Here is a 14,995-nt window from a genome sequence, read left to right as displayed (position 1 = left end):
GGAGGGTCTATCTAGAACGCTAACGGCTAAAAAAAGTTTTTGTTTGTCTTTGAAAATGGCGACCAGCTTTTTTAATTGGCTACCACCTTGAAGAATTTTGGAGCCATAAAAAAAAAAATTAATTTCACGCCCTGTAAAGGCTGCGAATGACCTCAGCCTAAGGATATTTAGTCGAAGAAAATTGGTGTGTCGCGTTTCATTGGCGTTTGAACAAAATCGAAAGAAGCAAAATAATGAAACGGCGTCTTTGTCAATTACCATGCATGGAACTTGTTTTTCGTGTCTTCTCTTACATTAAACAACTTAAAGTCACCTTCTACGAATGAAACTGACCCTCTAACCGATGACAAACATTTCCATATGAAAACATGTCAACCATTCCTTTGTGCGGAAATATTTTAAAAGAAAATGTGTCAACATTTTACAGTTTTTTTCAAGACCGATTGAAATTTCCAATTTGGGCAATGGAGAACGGGATTTTAAACAATTATCTGCTGTCTTCTTTTAGCAAACGAAAAACGGAAATACAATTATCATATACAGGGGAATTGATCAGAAATTTCCATCTTAGAACATTGATTTGCATCAAAGTTCAGTCGTGCGGAGTATCATTCGACTTCCGCCTTTCAGCTACAGCTTTTGCCATAAAGAACGCTTGTATTTTTGGTTAAAATGAAAAAGTGAATCATATTTGAGACGGATTTTTTTTTAGTCACATCACCTACACTAATGTTGATTATGTAAGCAGTAAGAGTGAAGGTAGTGAATCGTCTGTTTTCGTTTTCCTACATAACCGAAGTCTCTGCTTAAAAGAACTTTACTCTTCATTTTTAAAGGATCCCTTTGTCTGTTACCCCATTACCGAACATTTTTCTCCGTTTCAGTTTTACCGTCTTACACTGGCAGATACATTATGACCCCAGTATATCTTTTTTTAGGCGCAATACGCGCATCATCATGTGCGTTACAATAATACGTACACGTAAAAGCCTCTACGTAACTTGCCTAAGGTCAGCGGGAGATGGCCTCTACTGATATGCCTTGCATGAATAATTGTCTCTCCAGAGAGAAACATAGCGTGAGTTACGTGGTGAAAATCTCTCTGCGGTTCAAGGATACAGCATTGAAGGTTACTGCGGCCTCAAAGCTCCCCCAAAGTCAAAACCTCAAAGAAGCGAAAATTCAGAACTCCAGACAGCCATATAAATAAATTTGGTCTAAAATCGCTTAGATCAGTGACAAAATTCTGCACTGACATCCTAGCCACGTTGATAAGTGACGTAAAATTTCGGTAGTAATTCAATTATGAGGCTTGTCCAAAATCCAAAAATGGCACCCTCACTACGTCTGTAGACTAATCTTTTAATATTACTGAGTATTACTCTTTATCCAGATTGCGCAACCACAAAACATTTCGGAAGCAAGTTACGGTAGTGGACCAGTTTCTAGAAAGATGGAATTTCTATCACCTAACCTACAGTTCTTAAAGCTCGGGTTGACAACGTGCGTGTATTACGTGCACTCCAAAGCAGCAAATTTGTTATTATTTAATGACAATGGCCATTCTTTTCGACCTTTTTATCCTGATGATAAGAATAATTTTCGTCTTTTATCTCGACGGAAACTAAAAATTACCGGCGGATGTCTCGGAAACAAAAATGTTTGTTTGAGATGAGTTGCAACATCGCTATCCGGAAAGCTCAATGCATTTGTATTATCATGCAAAAAAATTTTCATATGTTTGATTCTAAGATTAAATTAATTCCTCTGAGGGCTGGGTTGTTCAAAGCTGGGTTTAGATAACCCAGGGTTAGTGTGAAATCGGATTTCAGCTCTGGAAGCTTTAAAGGAAAATTCAGTAGAATTCTTTTTGTCAACAATTTGATGATTAGATGCTCCTTATAGAGTAGAGGAAAATGATCTCAAAAACGCTATCGAACAAAGAAGTATAGAAACCCAGATTAAAATTTAACCCTGGGTTAGCGCTAATCGGCTTTCGAAAAACTGGGCCCTGTTCTTTACTTCTGTCTTAATGCGAAATCTTGTCTCGAGCTTCTCAGACTTCGAAAACAAAGATCATCGCTCCATAAAGGCGCAGTAGAGATCGGTCATAGCTAGGGCTTTTCAAATTAGTTCAGTGATGCTTTGGTACTTCAATAAACAACCACTCCCTTAGATTCTATTTTTTACTTCAAAAACAGAGATAAAAACCAGAAGCAATCCCATATAAAACGTTTCAAGTAGCATCCTGTAGTAGTAAATTCCTTTACTGAAGGAAATAACTCAACTCAGATATGTTAAGAGGCAAGGATCTGTATTACATAGGTTGGTCTATCTTTTAAGTCTACCGCCAGGTTTAAAAATTACGCGTTTCTGAAATTTTTTCACGTAAGAACATCTCTTAAAACAAGAAAAGACAAAATTCCATAAATAGTAAATCAAACTTTGGAAATTTTGCCTCAAAAAAGAACTGAAGAACGTCTAAACGTTGTCACCGATCGTGGCTATCAAAGCCAATCATAGCATCGTTTCGAGAAAGGATAAATGAAGGTTTTTGCAACTTTTTTAGTTGCAGTGGGCTATACATTTTTGTGGTGTTACCAAGGACATGTTTTTCTTCCTTTGTTTTCATGTTTTCATCATTGCGAAATGTTTTCAGTAATTATTGCGATGACGTTTCTTGACCTTGTAGATCCACACGCCCTCAAGATATCATCCCACAATATTTTGATACGGCATTTATTGACCGCTCTCGGTTAGCAACCCTGTCATTGTTACTAAGGTGGAAATGGTATATAAATGCGATCACGAAGCAGCAGAAGGTCACAATTTCCAGCTGGTTTGAAAAAGCTACACTGAACTAAGAGAGGAAGATGGCCGTTTTCTTGTTCCTGTTGATAACCGTCTGTTCGGTGACCTCTTCCTTCGCCTGTTTCTGTATGCCGGAACATCCTCAAAAACAATTCTGTAACGCTGGTGGATTCGGTAAGTTCATCTTTTCAAGTAATTTGTGCTTATTTGGCCCAGTATTCAGCCGGTTCATTTCTACGGGCGAATTCTCTGCTCTGTTAGTTGATAGAACGACATGATTCAAATAATCCTAATTTATGCTCGTGGTAACATACATATAGTCTTTTCGGAAATTATTGTAAAACGTTTTAGCTGTAAATGTTTTATAAACATGACAACAACGATTGTTTGATGCTTTAAATCTATGTCAAGCTCAGTCAAGTCAAGCTAAATCTGACAAGTTTCATTCCAACATTTTGTACAAAATTCATGCACAGGGATTCACCAGAACATTCTGTTTTTAGATTGAGCCAAAAACAAAGAAAAAGTATTTGTTTACTCACAAGAAGAGCTGAAAAATGAAAATGAAATGTACTCCATTGTACATTTGATACCGTCTATTGCATGAATGGGTATTTTCCTTTCTCTATTTTCCTGCGAATGCCGAAAGATTTGTTCGATGATATTGGAACATTTATCTGTGACTGTTTGACATCCACGGATGACCTCTGTTACGAGAAGTTTACATATGCGGCTATAATTACAAGTGTCTTTAGATCCAATTCTAAAACTTCCGTCCGTATATGCCAAAAATAACTTCATGAGGTCGGTATACTACATTCCATGAAAGTTACTCTTCTTGGGCGGGGCAGCGCAATGACAAGATCTTGCCTTAAACAGGGTCTCGGTTTGCATGCCTTCGGCAGAATACCTCCACTCACACTTCTTCTAAGTGCTACCCTCGGAACTTTACGCTTGAGTTACGGTAACAAGAAATTGCTATTAGACTCCTTCATGACATTTTGCCCTAACATGAGAGCGTTTCTATCACCTTCGCATATCTTAAAATATTGGTGTTCCAACCAGGGTGAGCTTTAACATTCCCAACAGCTTCAAGCACAGAAACCAGGTAGAGCTTCGGTTGAAGTTGCAACTTTTTTTGGAGTGTAAACTTAACTTTCTTACCCTCTCTCACAAGTGTTGTTTTTTGCTTCGTTAGTTTTGCGCGCTAAGGTCGTGGGTCCATCAATAAGAGCTGCCATGCCAAATAGAGGCGGAAATTATCAAGTCTACTGGTTAAGAATTACCTCCATCTTTAAAGGCCATGCAAACGTGCAAAACAAGTCATTGACCAAGCTATACACACCTTCTCGAATCTCGTCGTGTAGAGTGCAGCTCCAGCCTTATACCGAATACCTCCTTTTCGGAAAGATTTTAGACGGAAATCTGTACACCAGCTTCTGCAACTTCCATCAGAAGTGGACCGAGGTGACTCCTGAACAGAGAGCCGGTGTCCAAATGCAGTATAGCCAAGGATGTAAGTGTAAGATCGGATTTTGCTTCGCAAACTGTGGTGGCCTTCTACTTGGCTGTGATGGATCTGACCCCCACTGGATGTGCAGAGCAAAATATCATCGGTGCTACAGTTATCGTGATCAAAATGGCGTCGAAAAATGTGGCTGGCGAGGAAGAGGACAAGGACTTTTCCAGCAGTGTGCTCGCCGAGGATACGGCTTCCCATGAGTAACTTAACAGTTTTACAAAACTCTTTTTTTTGATACCTTCCAATTCAAACACGTTCTCTGATCGGACGTGAACGTATCACGTGCCGAGGACCAAAATCACCAACTCGTAAGGGAAACCACAACTTGAACTTTCGACCGGTATGTGATCAGGTCATGCACCGTGAAACCGCGCCAAATCTATGTGTCAGTCCGCCTCAAGAAAATAAATACAGCAAAAGGAAACTAATACAAAATTTATTTTTAATTGTTAGGTAGTTGTGACGTGTTGTAATATGTTACATGTAGTGTTTCTCGTTTGAATCCTTAGGTAATGGGATGATCATTTAATTAAATATTTTTAGCCTCGAGTTCAGCTCTGTCTTTGTTTTTGATGTGTTCTTCCCTTGCTAAGTGGATCCTTACATTGCGTTTCAGAAGATGGGGAAAGAAAAACTCCTCTTCAAAATAAATACTTGCTCCAAACATCTGATCTTCGGAGCCGTTGTCTCCTTAACTCTTTAACTCCCAAAATCTTATTAGTAATTCTCCTTACTGTCTGTCATACAATTCTCATGATGTCAATTTGGAGAATTTGGTATTGGATCAACTAATAATCCCCGAATTTATATTTTTCTTTATTCTCATCACTTCTATGCTTGATATTGTATCGATATTGTAAGGAGAAATTCTCTCTTGGTCACTCATGGGAGTTAAAAGGTTAACGAGGCAATGAAATGCCTTCCAGATGAATAATTCCATGAGAGAAGGATCGAGCTATTTTATTAGATAATATTTATGGCGTTTTCAATGTTATCAGAGATCACTGCATATTATTCAATCGATAAATACATTGGTGATAAACCTTTTTTCTGTCTAGGACGGGGCTGGGTGGGGGGGGGGGGGGTGCCAACAGTCTTTGTCAGGTAACTTGTCTTGGTTGACCGAATCTGCCTAATTACGGTTTTATTTGGTTTGGCAAAGAGAACATGTGTTGATGTTCTTTTGTCTGAAATAACTAAGACGTTTCGCTCAGTAAGTCTAACGTTACACTGCGAAATGTTTTCTGACATACTGAATATATACTGAGGGCTCTTCTCTACTGAGTTCTCTCCCAGTAGGAGTAAGAAAACGCCAAATTGGAACTGGTCAATTATGGATGCTAAATATATGTATAATGGGTAACAGCTTGCGCAGGGAAACTGCGGATGTTTTCAGCGTGCATAATCTAATTTCCCTTTCTTTGGTACAAGGAGAGTCCGAGACTTGGCAAAATAAAACGAATGCGTATTGCTATTTTTGATTAGTTAAATACTCCTAAGAAATATGATCCCTTTCACTCCGACGATCTTAATATCAACTCTTGGCTCAGAGAATTTGGTGTTGTATCTAGGATTATCATGCACTTGATATTTTTTCCTTTTTGTCTCATCGCCTTTCTGACTGAAAAAGTATCAATGCTGTAAGGAAGAATTCATTTTGGTTCCTCGTGGGAATGAAAGGGTTAATCTTCCTGGCAGCAGTTGTTGGTAAGAAGAGACCAACAGCGATTACACGAAGTTGAAATCAACAAAGAATTCGCCTCTACAATCCCGTAAAATACTGCAAGGATAGATAAAGGCTACAAATCAGTGGAAGGAAGTCGATGAAGCTCGTCTAATGCTCGCTTGACTTCCTCGATATCTGTCAAAGGAAGAAAAGAAAGCTAAGAGACATTGTGAAACTCACACATAAAAGTATGACCAAACAGAATATTTAGGTGCAAATTCTCGAAGTTACACAGTTTTTACCACCTTTAAAGTATATTGAGAAAAATTAGAGAAGCAAAGATCTAGTGAGGAAAGGAAGGGGGAGAGGGGGGAGGGGGTGTATACAACAGTTTTATATTCTTAGGGGGGAGGGGGGTGTAGATGACAGTTTTATATCGAAGGAGGAAAGGTCCTAGATTTGCCAATCTAAGTAAGAGGTAACGTCTGTTTGCGAGACTAAACCGCAAAGTGACCATATTGTTGCCTCTGCTTCTGGATAAAATTATATTCCTTTACAGGCTCCCTCTGTATTTCATTAAGTTTCTCAGGTTCCCATTTTTACTCCTGGGCGGAGAAAGGTGATGCGTGAGGATCGTTTCTTCCCCAACAACACCACAAAATGACCTTGAATTGCGACACCCCATTTCTAACAAGTACAAACCTCGATCCCGCTGTTCAGGAGACCTTGCTTCCGCTTCAGGTTCGACATCTGATGGGAGAGCCGTTGACAAGGAACCTTTAAGAAAGAAAAATATTAACGTAAGAATCAATTCACTGTAAACGGTTTGTAATTTGGAACAGATGCTTGTTATCAACCAGCTAACTTTGTATCTCCGCACTGTTTCGCCTCCTTTCACCACGTTCGATGTACACGGGTGGAGTTGATGTTTCCGAACATACTGAAAATAACAGTAAAGTTCATTTAAGCTTTTAATCTATGACCGCAGAAGAAGATGAGAAATGAAAATAATAAAGGAAAACAAGAAAAGCGAAGAAAATGAGGAAAAAGTCGCTTGTGTAAAACTGGTTGTTGTTGGCTTTAGCCTCGGTCAAATGCGCTATGAGTCTTCGTTTTCGTCTACGCCAAAACGAAGCCAGATATTTCCCACCACAATAACGATATCATTTTGTTTTCACGCGCCCGCCATGATGCGTTTCGCACATATTCTGCATAGCGGAAACCTGTGATGAAGGCGGCTGGTATGTAATATATTTTTGCCACTGCTTTTCCAAGCAGTGAAATGATTTCACTATTTATCTCACTGGGAAGATCTGGGAACGAGATAAGCGTGATATGTTAAAATCACATACCAAGACGTTCAAGACAGTTTTCCAACCGCTGACTGGTATGTATCGGTTCAATCTCCTCTCGGGGACTTGCTGCAGTAATAGTTAGCATCGGACCTTTAAGATCAAAAATATTGTTGAAGATGACACACCTACTTTACAGTTAAAATAACAATTATATAGGTATTCATTACTGGCACTACTATGCTGTTTCCATAGCGTGATATCCGCAGGAAGAGATGTTTTTTTCTCCAATTGCATGTAGTATGTCTGAAAGCTTTTTTTTCGCTTGTTTGTGGTCGTTTAGTGGCCATTTAGATCATTTAATGCTGCACATAAACCCACAAAGCTTCATCAAGAGATACGTCTAGAGCGCACTATCATGTTGGGTTTTGCATCATACCTTCATTGGAGTCTTTTGAGCTCATAGACGCTGTAGCTATCAGCAGGGGAACCAAAATGCAGGAACCAAAGGTTGCTGGAAAGGCAACGCGCAGATATTCACCGACTGATCTGGTTTACAAGAAATAATAGTTTGCATATTATGATAAAATTTCGGAAATAGACACTCAGAGAAACCCACGAAAACCTATACATCACCGGCTTAAAGTTCAGTTCTGAAATGTGGTTGGTGGGTTATGAATTGTAAATAGACATATTCGGACAATTCCACTTGCAAAAAGTTAAAGAAGGCCTTAACCCTTTATCTCCTAAGAGTGACCAAGACATAATTTCTCCTTACAATATCAAGACAATATCAAGTAGACAAGTGATGAGAATATATGAAAATATGAATTATTGGTCGATCCGATATTAAATTCTCCAAACTAACGACGTAAGAATTGTATGGATGATAGTAAGGAGAATTACTAATGAGATCTTAAAAGTGAAAGGTTGTCAAAAAGCACTAGTAAAGAACAAATATCGACACTTTAAACAGCAGATTTGTAGCCGTCATGAATTGAAAGGAAGGAAGAAGTGACGCAAAGAGGAAGGAAAATGTCCAAACATGATGGAGAAAACGCCGACAAAATATTTTAGAATTCAAAGAGAAGGGAAAGAATGGAAAAGAATGAAACAAGACGGAATGAGACCGGTGACAAGTTCTTCTTTCCTCTAACTTGAGGACTGCTTCAACACTCTTGTAATTTACGCCCTCTCTACAATTTTCCAAATTAATTTGGGAAGTTGTTATTTGCTTACTTGTCTTTGTTCCCAGGAAAAGATGTTTGGACTGCGAGCACAATCCCTCCAAGAATAACCCTTTCGGTGCATTCAAAAATTAGAGAAACGAATGTAACCGCTTCCTGAAAAGAAATAGAATTCGTAGCTAACAGTTTCTTTAGGTCGCCGTTTAAACTTTTTAAACATCTGTTTTCATCTTCTCCACTAAGCCATCCTTTTACTCGTTTGATGGTTAATCACGTCTTTAGAGAATCTCTTTCAAATTCAGTGAGTGTTTTTAAGGGACAGAGGAGGGGGGGGGGAGTTTGGAGGATTTCAGTTATGTCACAATGAGATTTACCTTCCCCCCCTTGGGCTCTGTAATATTCATATGGCCCATATCATTGGCAGTTAATTGGAAGTCAATTTTCTATATCCCCCCTTTAAACTCCGTTGGATACGACTGATCCCCTCCCTTCGTCCCCCCTGAAAACCATGTGATCCCCCCCCTTCCCAAAGTGATAAAGAGTGAATGATTCTTTACTAACAAATATACAGAAACAACTCTCTGTGATGTCGAAATTTCTAAAAATTGCTCATCTAACAGCTAATCGAATGAAATATCTTCTTTCGCCTGGAAAACGAAACTGGTATGACTAAACAGAGTAATTTAAGCCTATTAAACTTTTGAGACAAAAAAGAGGTCTCCGTTTTATCGTGATTTAAAAGGGTTCGCTTACCTTGCTATTTCCAGTGATGTGATATTGAAGTGTCGGCGTTACCATGGTGATAAGCGAGGACATTCCAGCAAAAATAATCGTGGGCACATAAACAGAAGAGGTTCTAGATGCTGACTGTACGAAAAACCATATGCTGGTACCAAATATTGCAAAAGTTGTGCACAAGATTATAACCTGTGTGGAAAAATAGAAAGTAAACGGAACTGAGGTCACGGAACCGCCGATAAAAAAAAAATGTCTTGCTACGTGTTTTGCCGTCATTCTATTCCAGTATTCATGCATGACCAAGATAGTATATCTCCGTTTTTCTTCACATAAAAACACGCAGTGCGCACAATTCCTCTACTCGTACTGACAGAGGGCTAACGCTCGAAATATCTGCTAAAGAGACTCTCTATGGCAACCAATTTACATTATCAGCTGAGTTAATAAACTTAATTATCTTGAAATATCCCCACCGACGGAGCCCTGCAGTTTCTTTGGTAGCTCCCTCCCTTTATCCTAGCGATGCCTTTTAATATACGCTGCTCTGCGTAAATTATGAATTAATATGCTCTGATTCGGAATTAAAGTCTCAATTGACCCCGAAGTACACATAACTATTGATTAGTTGAAAGTGAGAATCATCACGGCACACCCTATAATATGTGAGAACCGGGCTGTGACCGTATGCGAAATGGCACGAGGCTCTCGTCCGATAATCATGGTAGGGCTTTCGCTCAACCCTTTAACTCCCATGAGTGACCAAGACTGAATTTCTCCTTACAATATCAATACAATATCAAGCAGACGAGTGATGAGAACAAAGAAAGATTTACCCTCGGTGTCATTGTAAGTCTATCTGTGAAGCTTCTACAAGTTAGTTCGGTCGCAATACGACTGATCACAATAATGAGGGGGAAAAAGGCAACAGATTCCTACAACAAAGAAAGGTAGAAGCAAATGCACGACTGAAAGATATTTTCATTTACATCAGAGGACTTAGAGAGAGATTCTTTGGTTGAATTCCAAATTATTTTTTTTATTCTCCAACGGAGAAAACTGTTGGTTTTTCATCAAATGCTGGTGCAGGGTTTTATCCATAATTCCCTACTCCTTCACCTGCCAGTAAAGTTGAATCCTTTACCACTCCCCTATTGTAGCTCGATAGCAAACATAACATCACAATTTCTCACTCTACAGTCGCATGTTTCGTCCTCAATAAGATACATGAAAAAATTACTCAGTTCTGATTGGTTAGGATAAATGCAGTTTTCAGGTAATTCAATGCAGAAGGGGGCTAATTCGGTGGAAAGAAGTAACAAACCAGACTGAACAATTCCTTGAACTGTTTAGCTTGACTTTGAACTTTTTTGCACCTTGAAGATGTGAAATATCATTGTATATTATTGTTTTGATCGTGCGCGGTTGTTTTGACCGAACGCACAATGTCACTTGTTGGGTTTGAATAAATTATTTTTGCATTTGATGCGCGCGCTTTGCTTCTGCATAATTATGATAATATCTCGTATTTCTTCATGTATATTATTAATACATAATCACAAAATTTTTTTAAATGGAATAAATAAGCACGAGTAGATTTTTTCAAAGACCACAAATTTACTCGTGCTTATTTATTCCAAATTGCACTCGAAGTCATGTGATTACTTATACAAATACCTTCATTTTGTAGAATAATGCAGCAAATGACGATGTAATGTGCGTTTAAATTGAAGAACTTTTCTACTGAGTTTCGTTAAGACAAAATCAAAGTAATCACAACAGCCATTCAGAGAAAAAGATACCCTGTGGGGCGGATGAGAACTCAAAGTAAAGACAACCAAACTGTCTAAAGCGCTTTAAAAACACGGGCGACCAATGTAAGTCGTGTTTGGTGTTAGTTTTGCATCCAGTTGGATAAATTACGAGAGAGGCACGAGTTTCCTGGACCGATTACAAAACGAAACAACGCAAAACTAATCAATGCAATGCCAGATCACTTTCAATACAATTGAAAATTGTTCTATGGCCTTTACAACATAACTGTTACGACACTTTTTGCTTACTTTTCGTAAGTTTAGCGTTTCGATGACATACAGCGGAAGGTATGACTGAACGATCCGAAATGTGATGTTGGAAAAAACGACGATACAACCAACCTATAATGAAGGAAAGAAGGAAAACGATAATCGAATAGTTTATGGAATAAAGGAAATCTAATGAAAGAAAAAACACCGTGTATTGACGTGTTTGATCAAGAAGGCTAACGAAATGTTAACCACGTCCTTCCGTATATTATTAGTAAGTGAAAGAAGTGAATAAAACCTTTATTTAAATGCGATAAAGATAAAATTACAAAGCTTGTGTGCTCGTGTGAATACGGATAAAAGTTGAAATAAAACAAATAATCAGGATAAAATAGATGTAGCATTTTAAGCAAAGTTGAGTATATTAAAACTAAAATGAATATAGATATTGGAAACTGGTATTTCAACCCCTTTAATCATGTCTTCTGAGATCAAAAATTTTTGTGTCTGAGACACTTAAGCAGATTAATTTCTACCACAGAATTAATGGATCCAGATGATAGAGAATTCATTCTTTAAATTGACTAGATATTTCATGAGGGAAAGTAGTATAAACGATAACGCTTCTGGTGAACTGTAAAGTGAAATCTCAGATTTTTTCTTACCTTATATAACGAAGGTTCTTTCAGCCATTCGAACCAAGTTAATTTTGGCCCCCAGTCTCTCATTCCTTTCGGTTCGTGGTTCACTATCGTTGTTCGAGAAGTTACGTCTGCAGTTGATCTCCCACAGTTTTTCTCTACATAAAAAAACAAAAACGAATCAAAAAAACAAACAAATAAGGAAACTAATGAGTATATGGAGTTACAATGGGGCAATTAAACAGTTATTATTACCCAATGCTCTTTAAGCACAAAAAAATTTTGTGCAACTCTCACTAAGAATAAAAGTTCGCAAAAATTTTTTCAATATAAAACTCAGCGTCAAAAATATTATTGGTGTAATCACGTTTACATGAATCTTCCGTACAATTACTAGCCCCCTTTCCAAAATGTATTGACTGTTCTGCACTGAATGAGATTTTCTTAGAGTCTTTCGTAAACCACGAATATTTAAAGGCTATATTTGGTAAACTATGAAATTTTAGGGGGAGGGGGAGTGGCAAAGGTTAGCCTCTCGCTCAGAGGGAATAACAATATAATTGGTATGTCCAGGTGTGCGCGTTGAGGGCCTGTAAACCGGTACATTCTGTGCTCCAGACCCCCAGCGAGAGTTTCAGTAGGTAAAGTGCAAGTACCTTCATCAAGCTTTCCTTCATCTATCTGAGGTCTGGGCTCTAGCACCGTTAAATGGAAAGCGAAGACGAATAGAAAGCCAACCGGAAGTAGAATGATCGCAAAACGCTAAAGAATAAAATGATCATGATTTATATCAAAAAAAGTTTGCTTGAAGCCATTTAGTGAATAAAATTCTTATCATCCTGTAAATCTCATAACCTCATAACGTTTCACTGATAAAGCCTTAATCTAATTTCCACTTTAGTTTTAAGGGTAATACTTACCGTAAATTGCTCGCTAACATTTGAATTCATTTTACTTTCCGTACTCTCTTGAAGCAGAATCCACAGTAAGATATAGAGACACACCTTGCAAACGCGGACAATGGATCTATGAAAATGCAATTTAAATCCATGACAGTCTAAATAAAGTGAGTTTACAGGAATTTAAAGCGGTAAAGTCCCTTCAACGCTACGCCAGATAAAGTTTAAAAAGGCGGGCTCTCTCTCAAAATGCAATCAAAGTATTCCGTCCACACTAGAAAGTGTATGTTATGTTCTTTGTCCACACTACAACGATCATTGGTGGCAGAAACACCTAGATTCATCATAGAGCGAGTGTATAATAGAGGCCCTATTTTCCCGCCCCAAGATTCACCAAGCAGTCACATCATCGTTTTCAAAAACCTCCGTTTTCCGATGACAACTTCTCGTTTTTAGCATAGACAAGCGGCTTGAATGGAACATGCGCAAAAAAGATCTATTGTATCTCTTCGCATTGAAAGGTGTCGAAGTTTGTTCGACTTTGTAAAAGAGTTCATCAAGAATAAGTCTTTGAGATGTCACCGGGTGACATCCATGAGCTCCAGCTGTTTATTGAAACTGTGTCAATTATGGGATGCTGAATGATCAGTAATCACATTTTTCGAAACAAAGCTCTTAGATTTTTCCGAGAAAAAAATATTAGGCAAGCTAGACAAGAATGTTTTGGCATGCCACCAAAGGAATTACAATACTGTACTTGATTCATGAGGCTTTAAAATGGATAAGATTTGAATTCGTCTCTCAAATTAGGGCCGATGAAAAGTAGTATGTATAATTTCAACAATGCGTGCTGTTTGAGATGCTTATTATGAAAAGATGTGTTCATAAACCCGAGAATTTGTCACCAACATACCTTGACGCTTCGGTATCTTTGCCGTTTTCCTCTCGTATTTCAGTCATAAGTGAATAGTAACTGTCTTCAGCAAGTGGCCAAGAGATCGAAAACAAAGCCACAGATAGCAGATAGTAAGCCCCTAACGTAACATGCGAGCTATTATTTTCACAAAACAAGCACGGTGTAAAGATGAAAGGCCACGAGAACAGCACACCGGCTGATCCAATAATATGCCATGCTTTTCGTTTTCCATACGGGGAAAAATACTTCCATAAGCGTTTCTCGCGGCCCAAAGTAATCAAAAGCGAACTTCCTGCCATTAGTGTTTGAGAAATGAAGAAAATGATGCCAACGCTGACGGCGGACAAACCAGCAACGTGTTGAAAATAGAGCAATGCATAGCTATACCACACGCTCGACGTAAGGTTATTCAGTATATGACCTGTCTTACAGGCGATACGGTTTCTGATAGACCCTGAATCGGCATCAGCGCATGGATAAGTTTCCTCAATGATATCATCTGCGCCATTGTTACTCGACGCAACTGTAATATCACGAGAGCTTTCCATGCTTCATAGTGCCAGGTTTCTTCGGCTTTATGACGGCAAAAATTATCAGATTTATAGCCTCCGTTTTACAGAACAGAATTGATTACGTGCTCCAGCATTTAACAGGAAATGAAAATCATTTTATCTTTGTGGCTCGGCTGTTGAAAAACTGTTCACAACAGCTATCAGTCCTCCATTTACTGACGTAGGTTGGAGTCGCCAAGGGAAGTCCAAGAATAGTTCCTCGAATTTCGTAGCGGGATCTCAAGAATGTAATCAGTACATTGGCTTAGCTATGACCAACACTTGTTAAGATTTTGTTGTTGGACGAAACACGTTTGCGAGAAAGTCTCATGTCTTTGCGATTGGAAACCGCACTAGACAGAAAAAAAATACCAAATCAATTTTCTACCTCTGTTTGCGAGTGGTTAGAAAACTTCTCATTCAATTTGCTCCAAGAGCTTTGCGGTATATGAAATATTTACTTTGCAGACGCTAATTAAGTTATTTTCGATGAGTTGTTTTGGTAAATTATATTTCTTTTTTACAATACTATTCAAACTTCCACAAGTTTCATTACAAATTGATTTTTTTTCTCTCAGCTTTGGGCATTTTGTATATTAAGTTCTATGAAAAATTTCTTAGAATGCTATAATTTCAGCATATTTATCCACGTCAATCATGTAAACTTTAAAAATATGCGAAACGAAGCGAAGCCAGTCAGTTGGAGGGACTGATTGTTTTGATTTACAATTCGATTTGCAGCAGTGTTTAC

At 38.3% G+C, this 14,995-nt stretch overlaps 2 protein-coding genes across 2 annotated transcripts; one reads left to right on the top strand and one right to left on the bottom strand.

Moving 5' to 3' along the window:
- Positions 1 to 2,692: 2,692 nt before the first annotated feature.
- LOC113675086 (metalloproteinase inhibitor 3) lies at positions 2,693 to 4,887 on the top strand. The gene is made up of 2 exons (XM_027191620.2): positions 2,693 to 2,985; positions 4,010 to 4,887. Exons 1-2 carry the CDS (start codon positions 2,874 to 2,876, stop codon positions 4,531 to 4,533), a joined length of 636 nt encoding a protein of 211 aa, XP_027047421.2. The 5' UTR covers positions 2,693 to 2,873; the 3' UTR covers positions 4,534 to 4,887.
- LOC113675074 (uncharacterized) lies at positions 4,760 to 14,666 on the bottom strand. Its single transcript, XM_027191607.2, has 13 exons — positions 13,691 to 14,666; positions 12,799 to 12,904; positions 12,535 to 12,640; positions 11,903 to 12,036; positions 11,277 to 11,369; positions 10,050 to 10,148; positions 9,232 to 9,405; positions 8,531 to 8,634; positions 7,731 to 7,840; positions 7,352 to 7,444; positions 6,865 to 6,939; positions 6,702 to 6,776; positions 4,760 to 6,194 (listed from the first exon to the last, which is right to left on the bottom strand). The coding sequence occupies exons 1-13, from the start codon at positions 14,239 to 14,241 to the stop codon at positions 6,133 to 6,135; spliced, it is 1,782 nt and encodes a 593-aa protein (XP_027047408.2). The 5' UTR covers positions 14,242 to 14,666; the 3' UTR covers positions 4,760 to 6,132.
- Positions 14,667 to 14,995: the final 329 nt, after the last annotated feature.

This window comes from Pocillopora damicornis, chromosome 13, assembly GCF_964200805.1.
Source record: "Pocillopora damicornis chromosome 13, jaPocDami1.2, whole genome shotgun sequence".
In the NCBI taxonomy this organism is placed as follows: domain Eukaryota; kingdom Metazoa; phylum Cnidaria; class Anthozoa; order Scleractinia; family Pocilloporidae; genus Pocillopora; species Pocillopora damicornis.
This window is presented reverse-complemented; position numbering and strand designations above follow the sequence as displayed.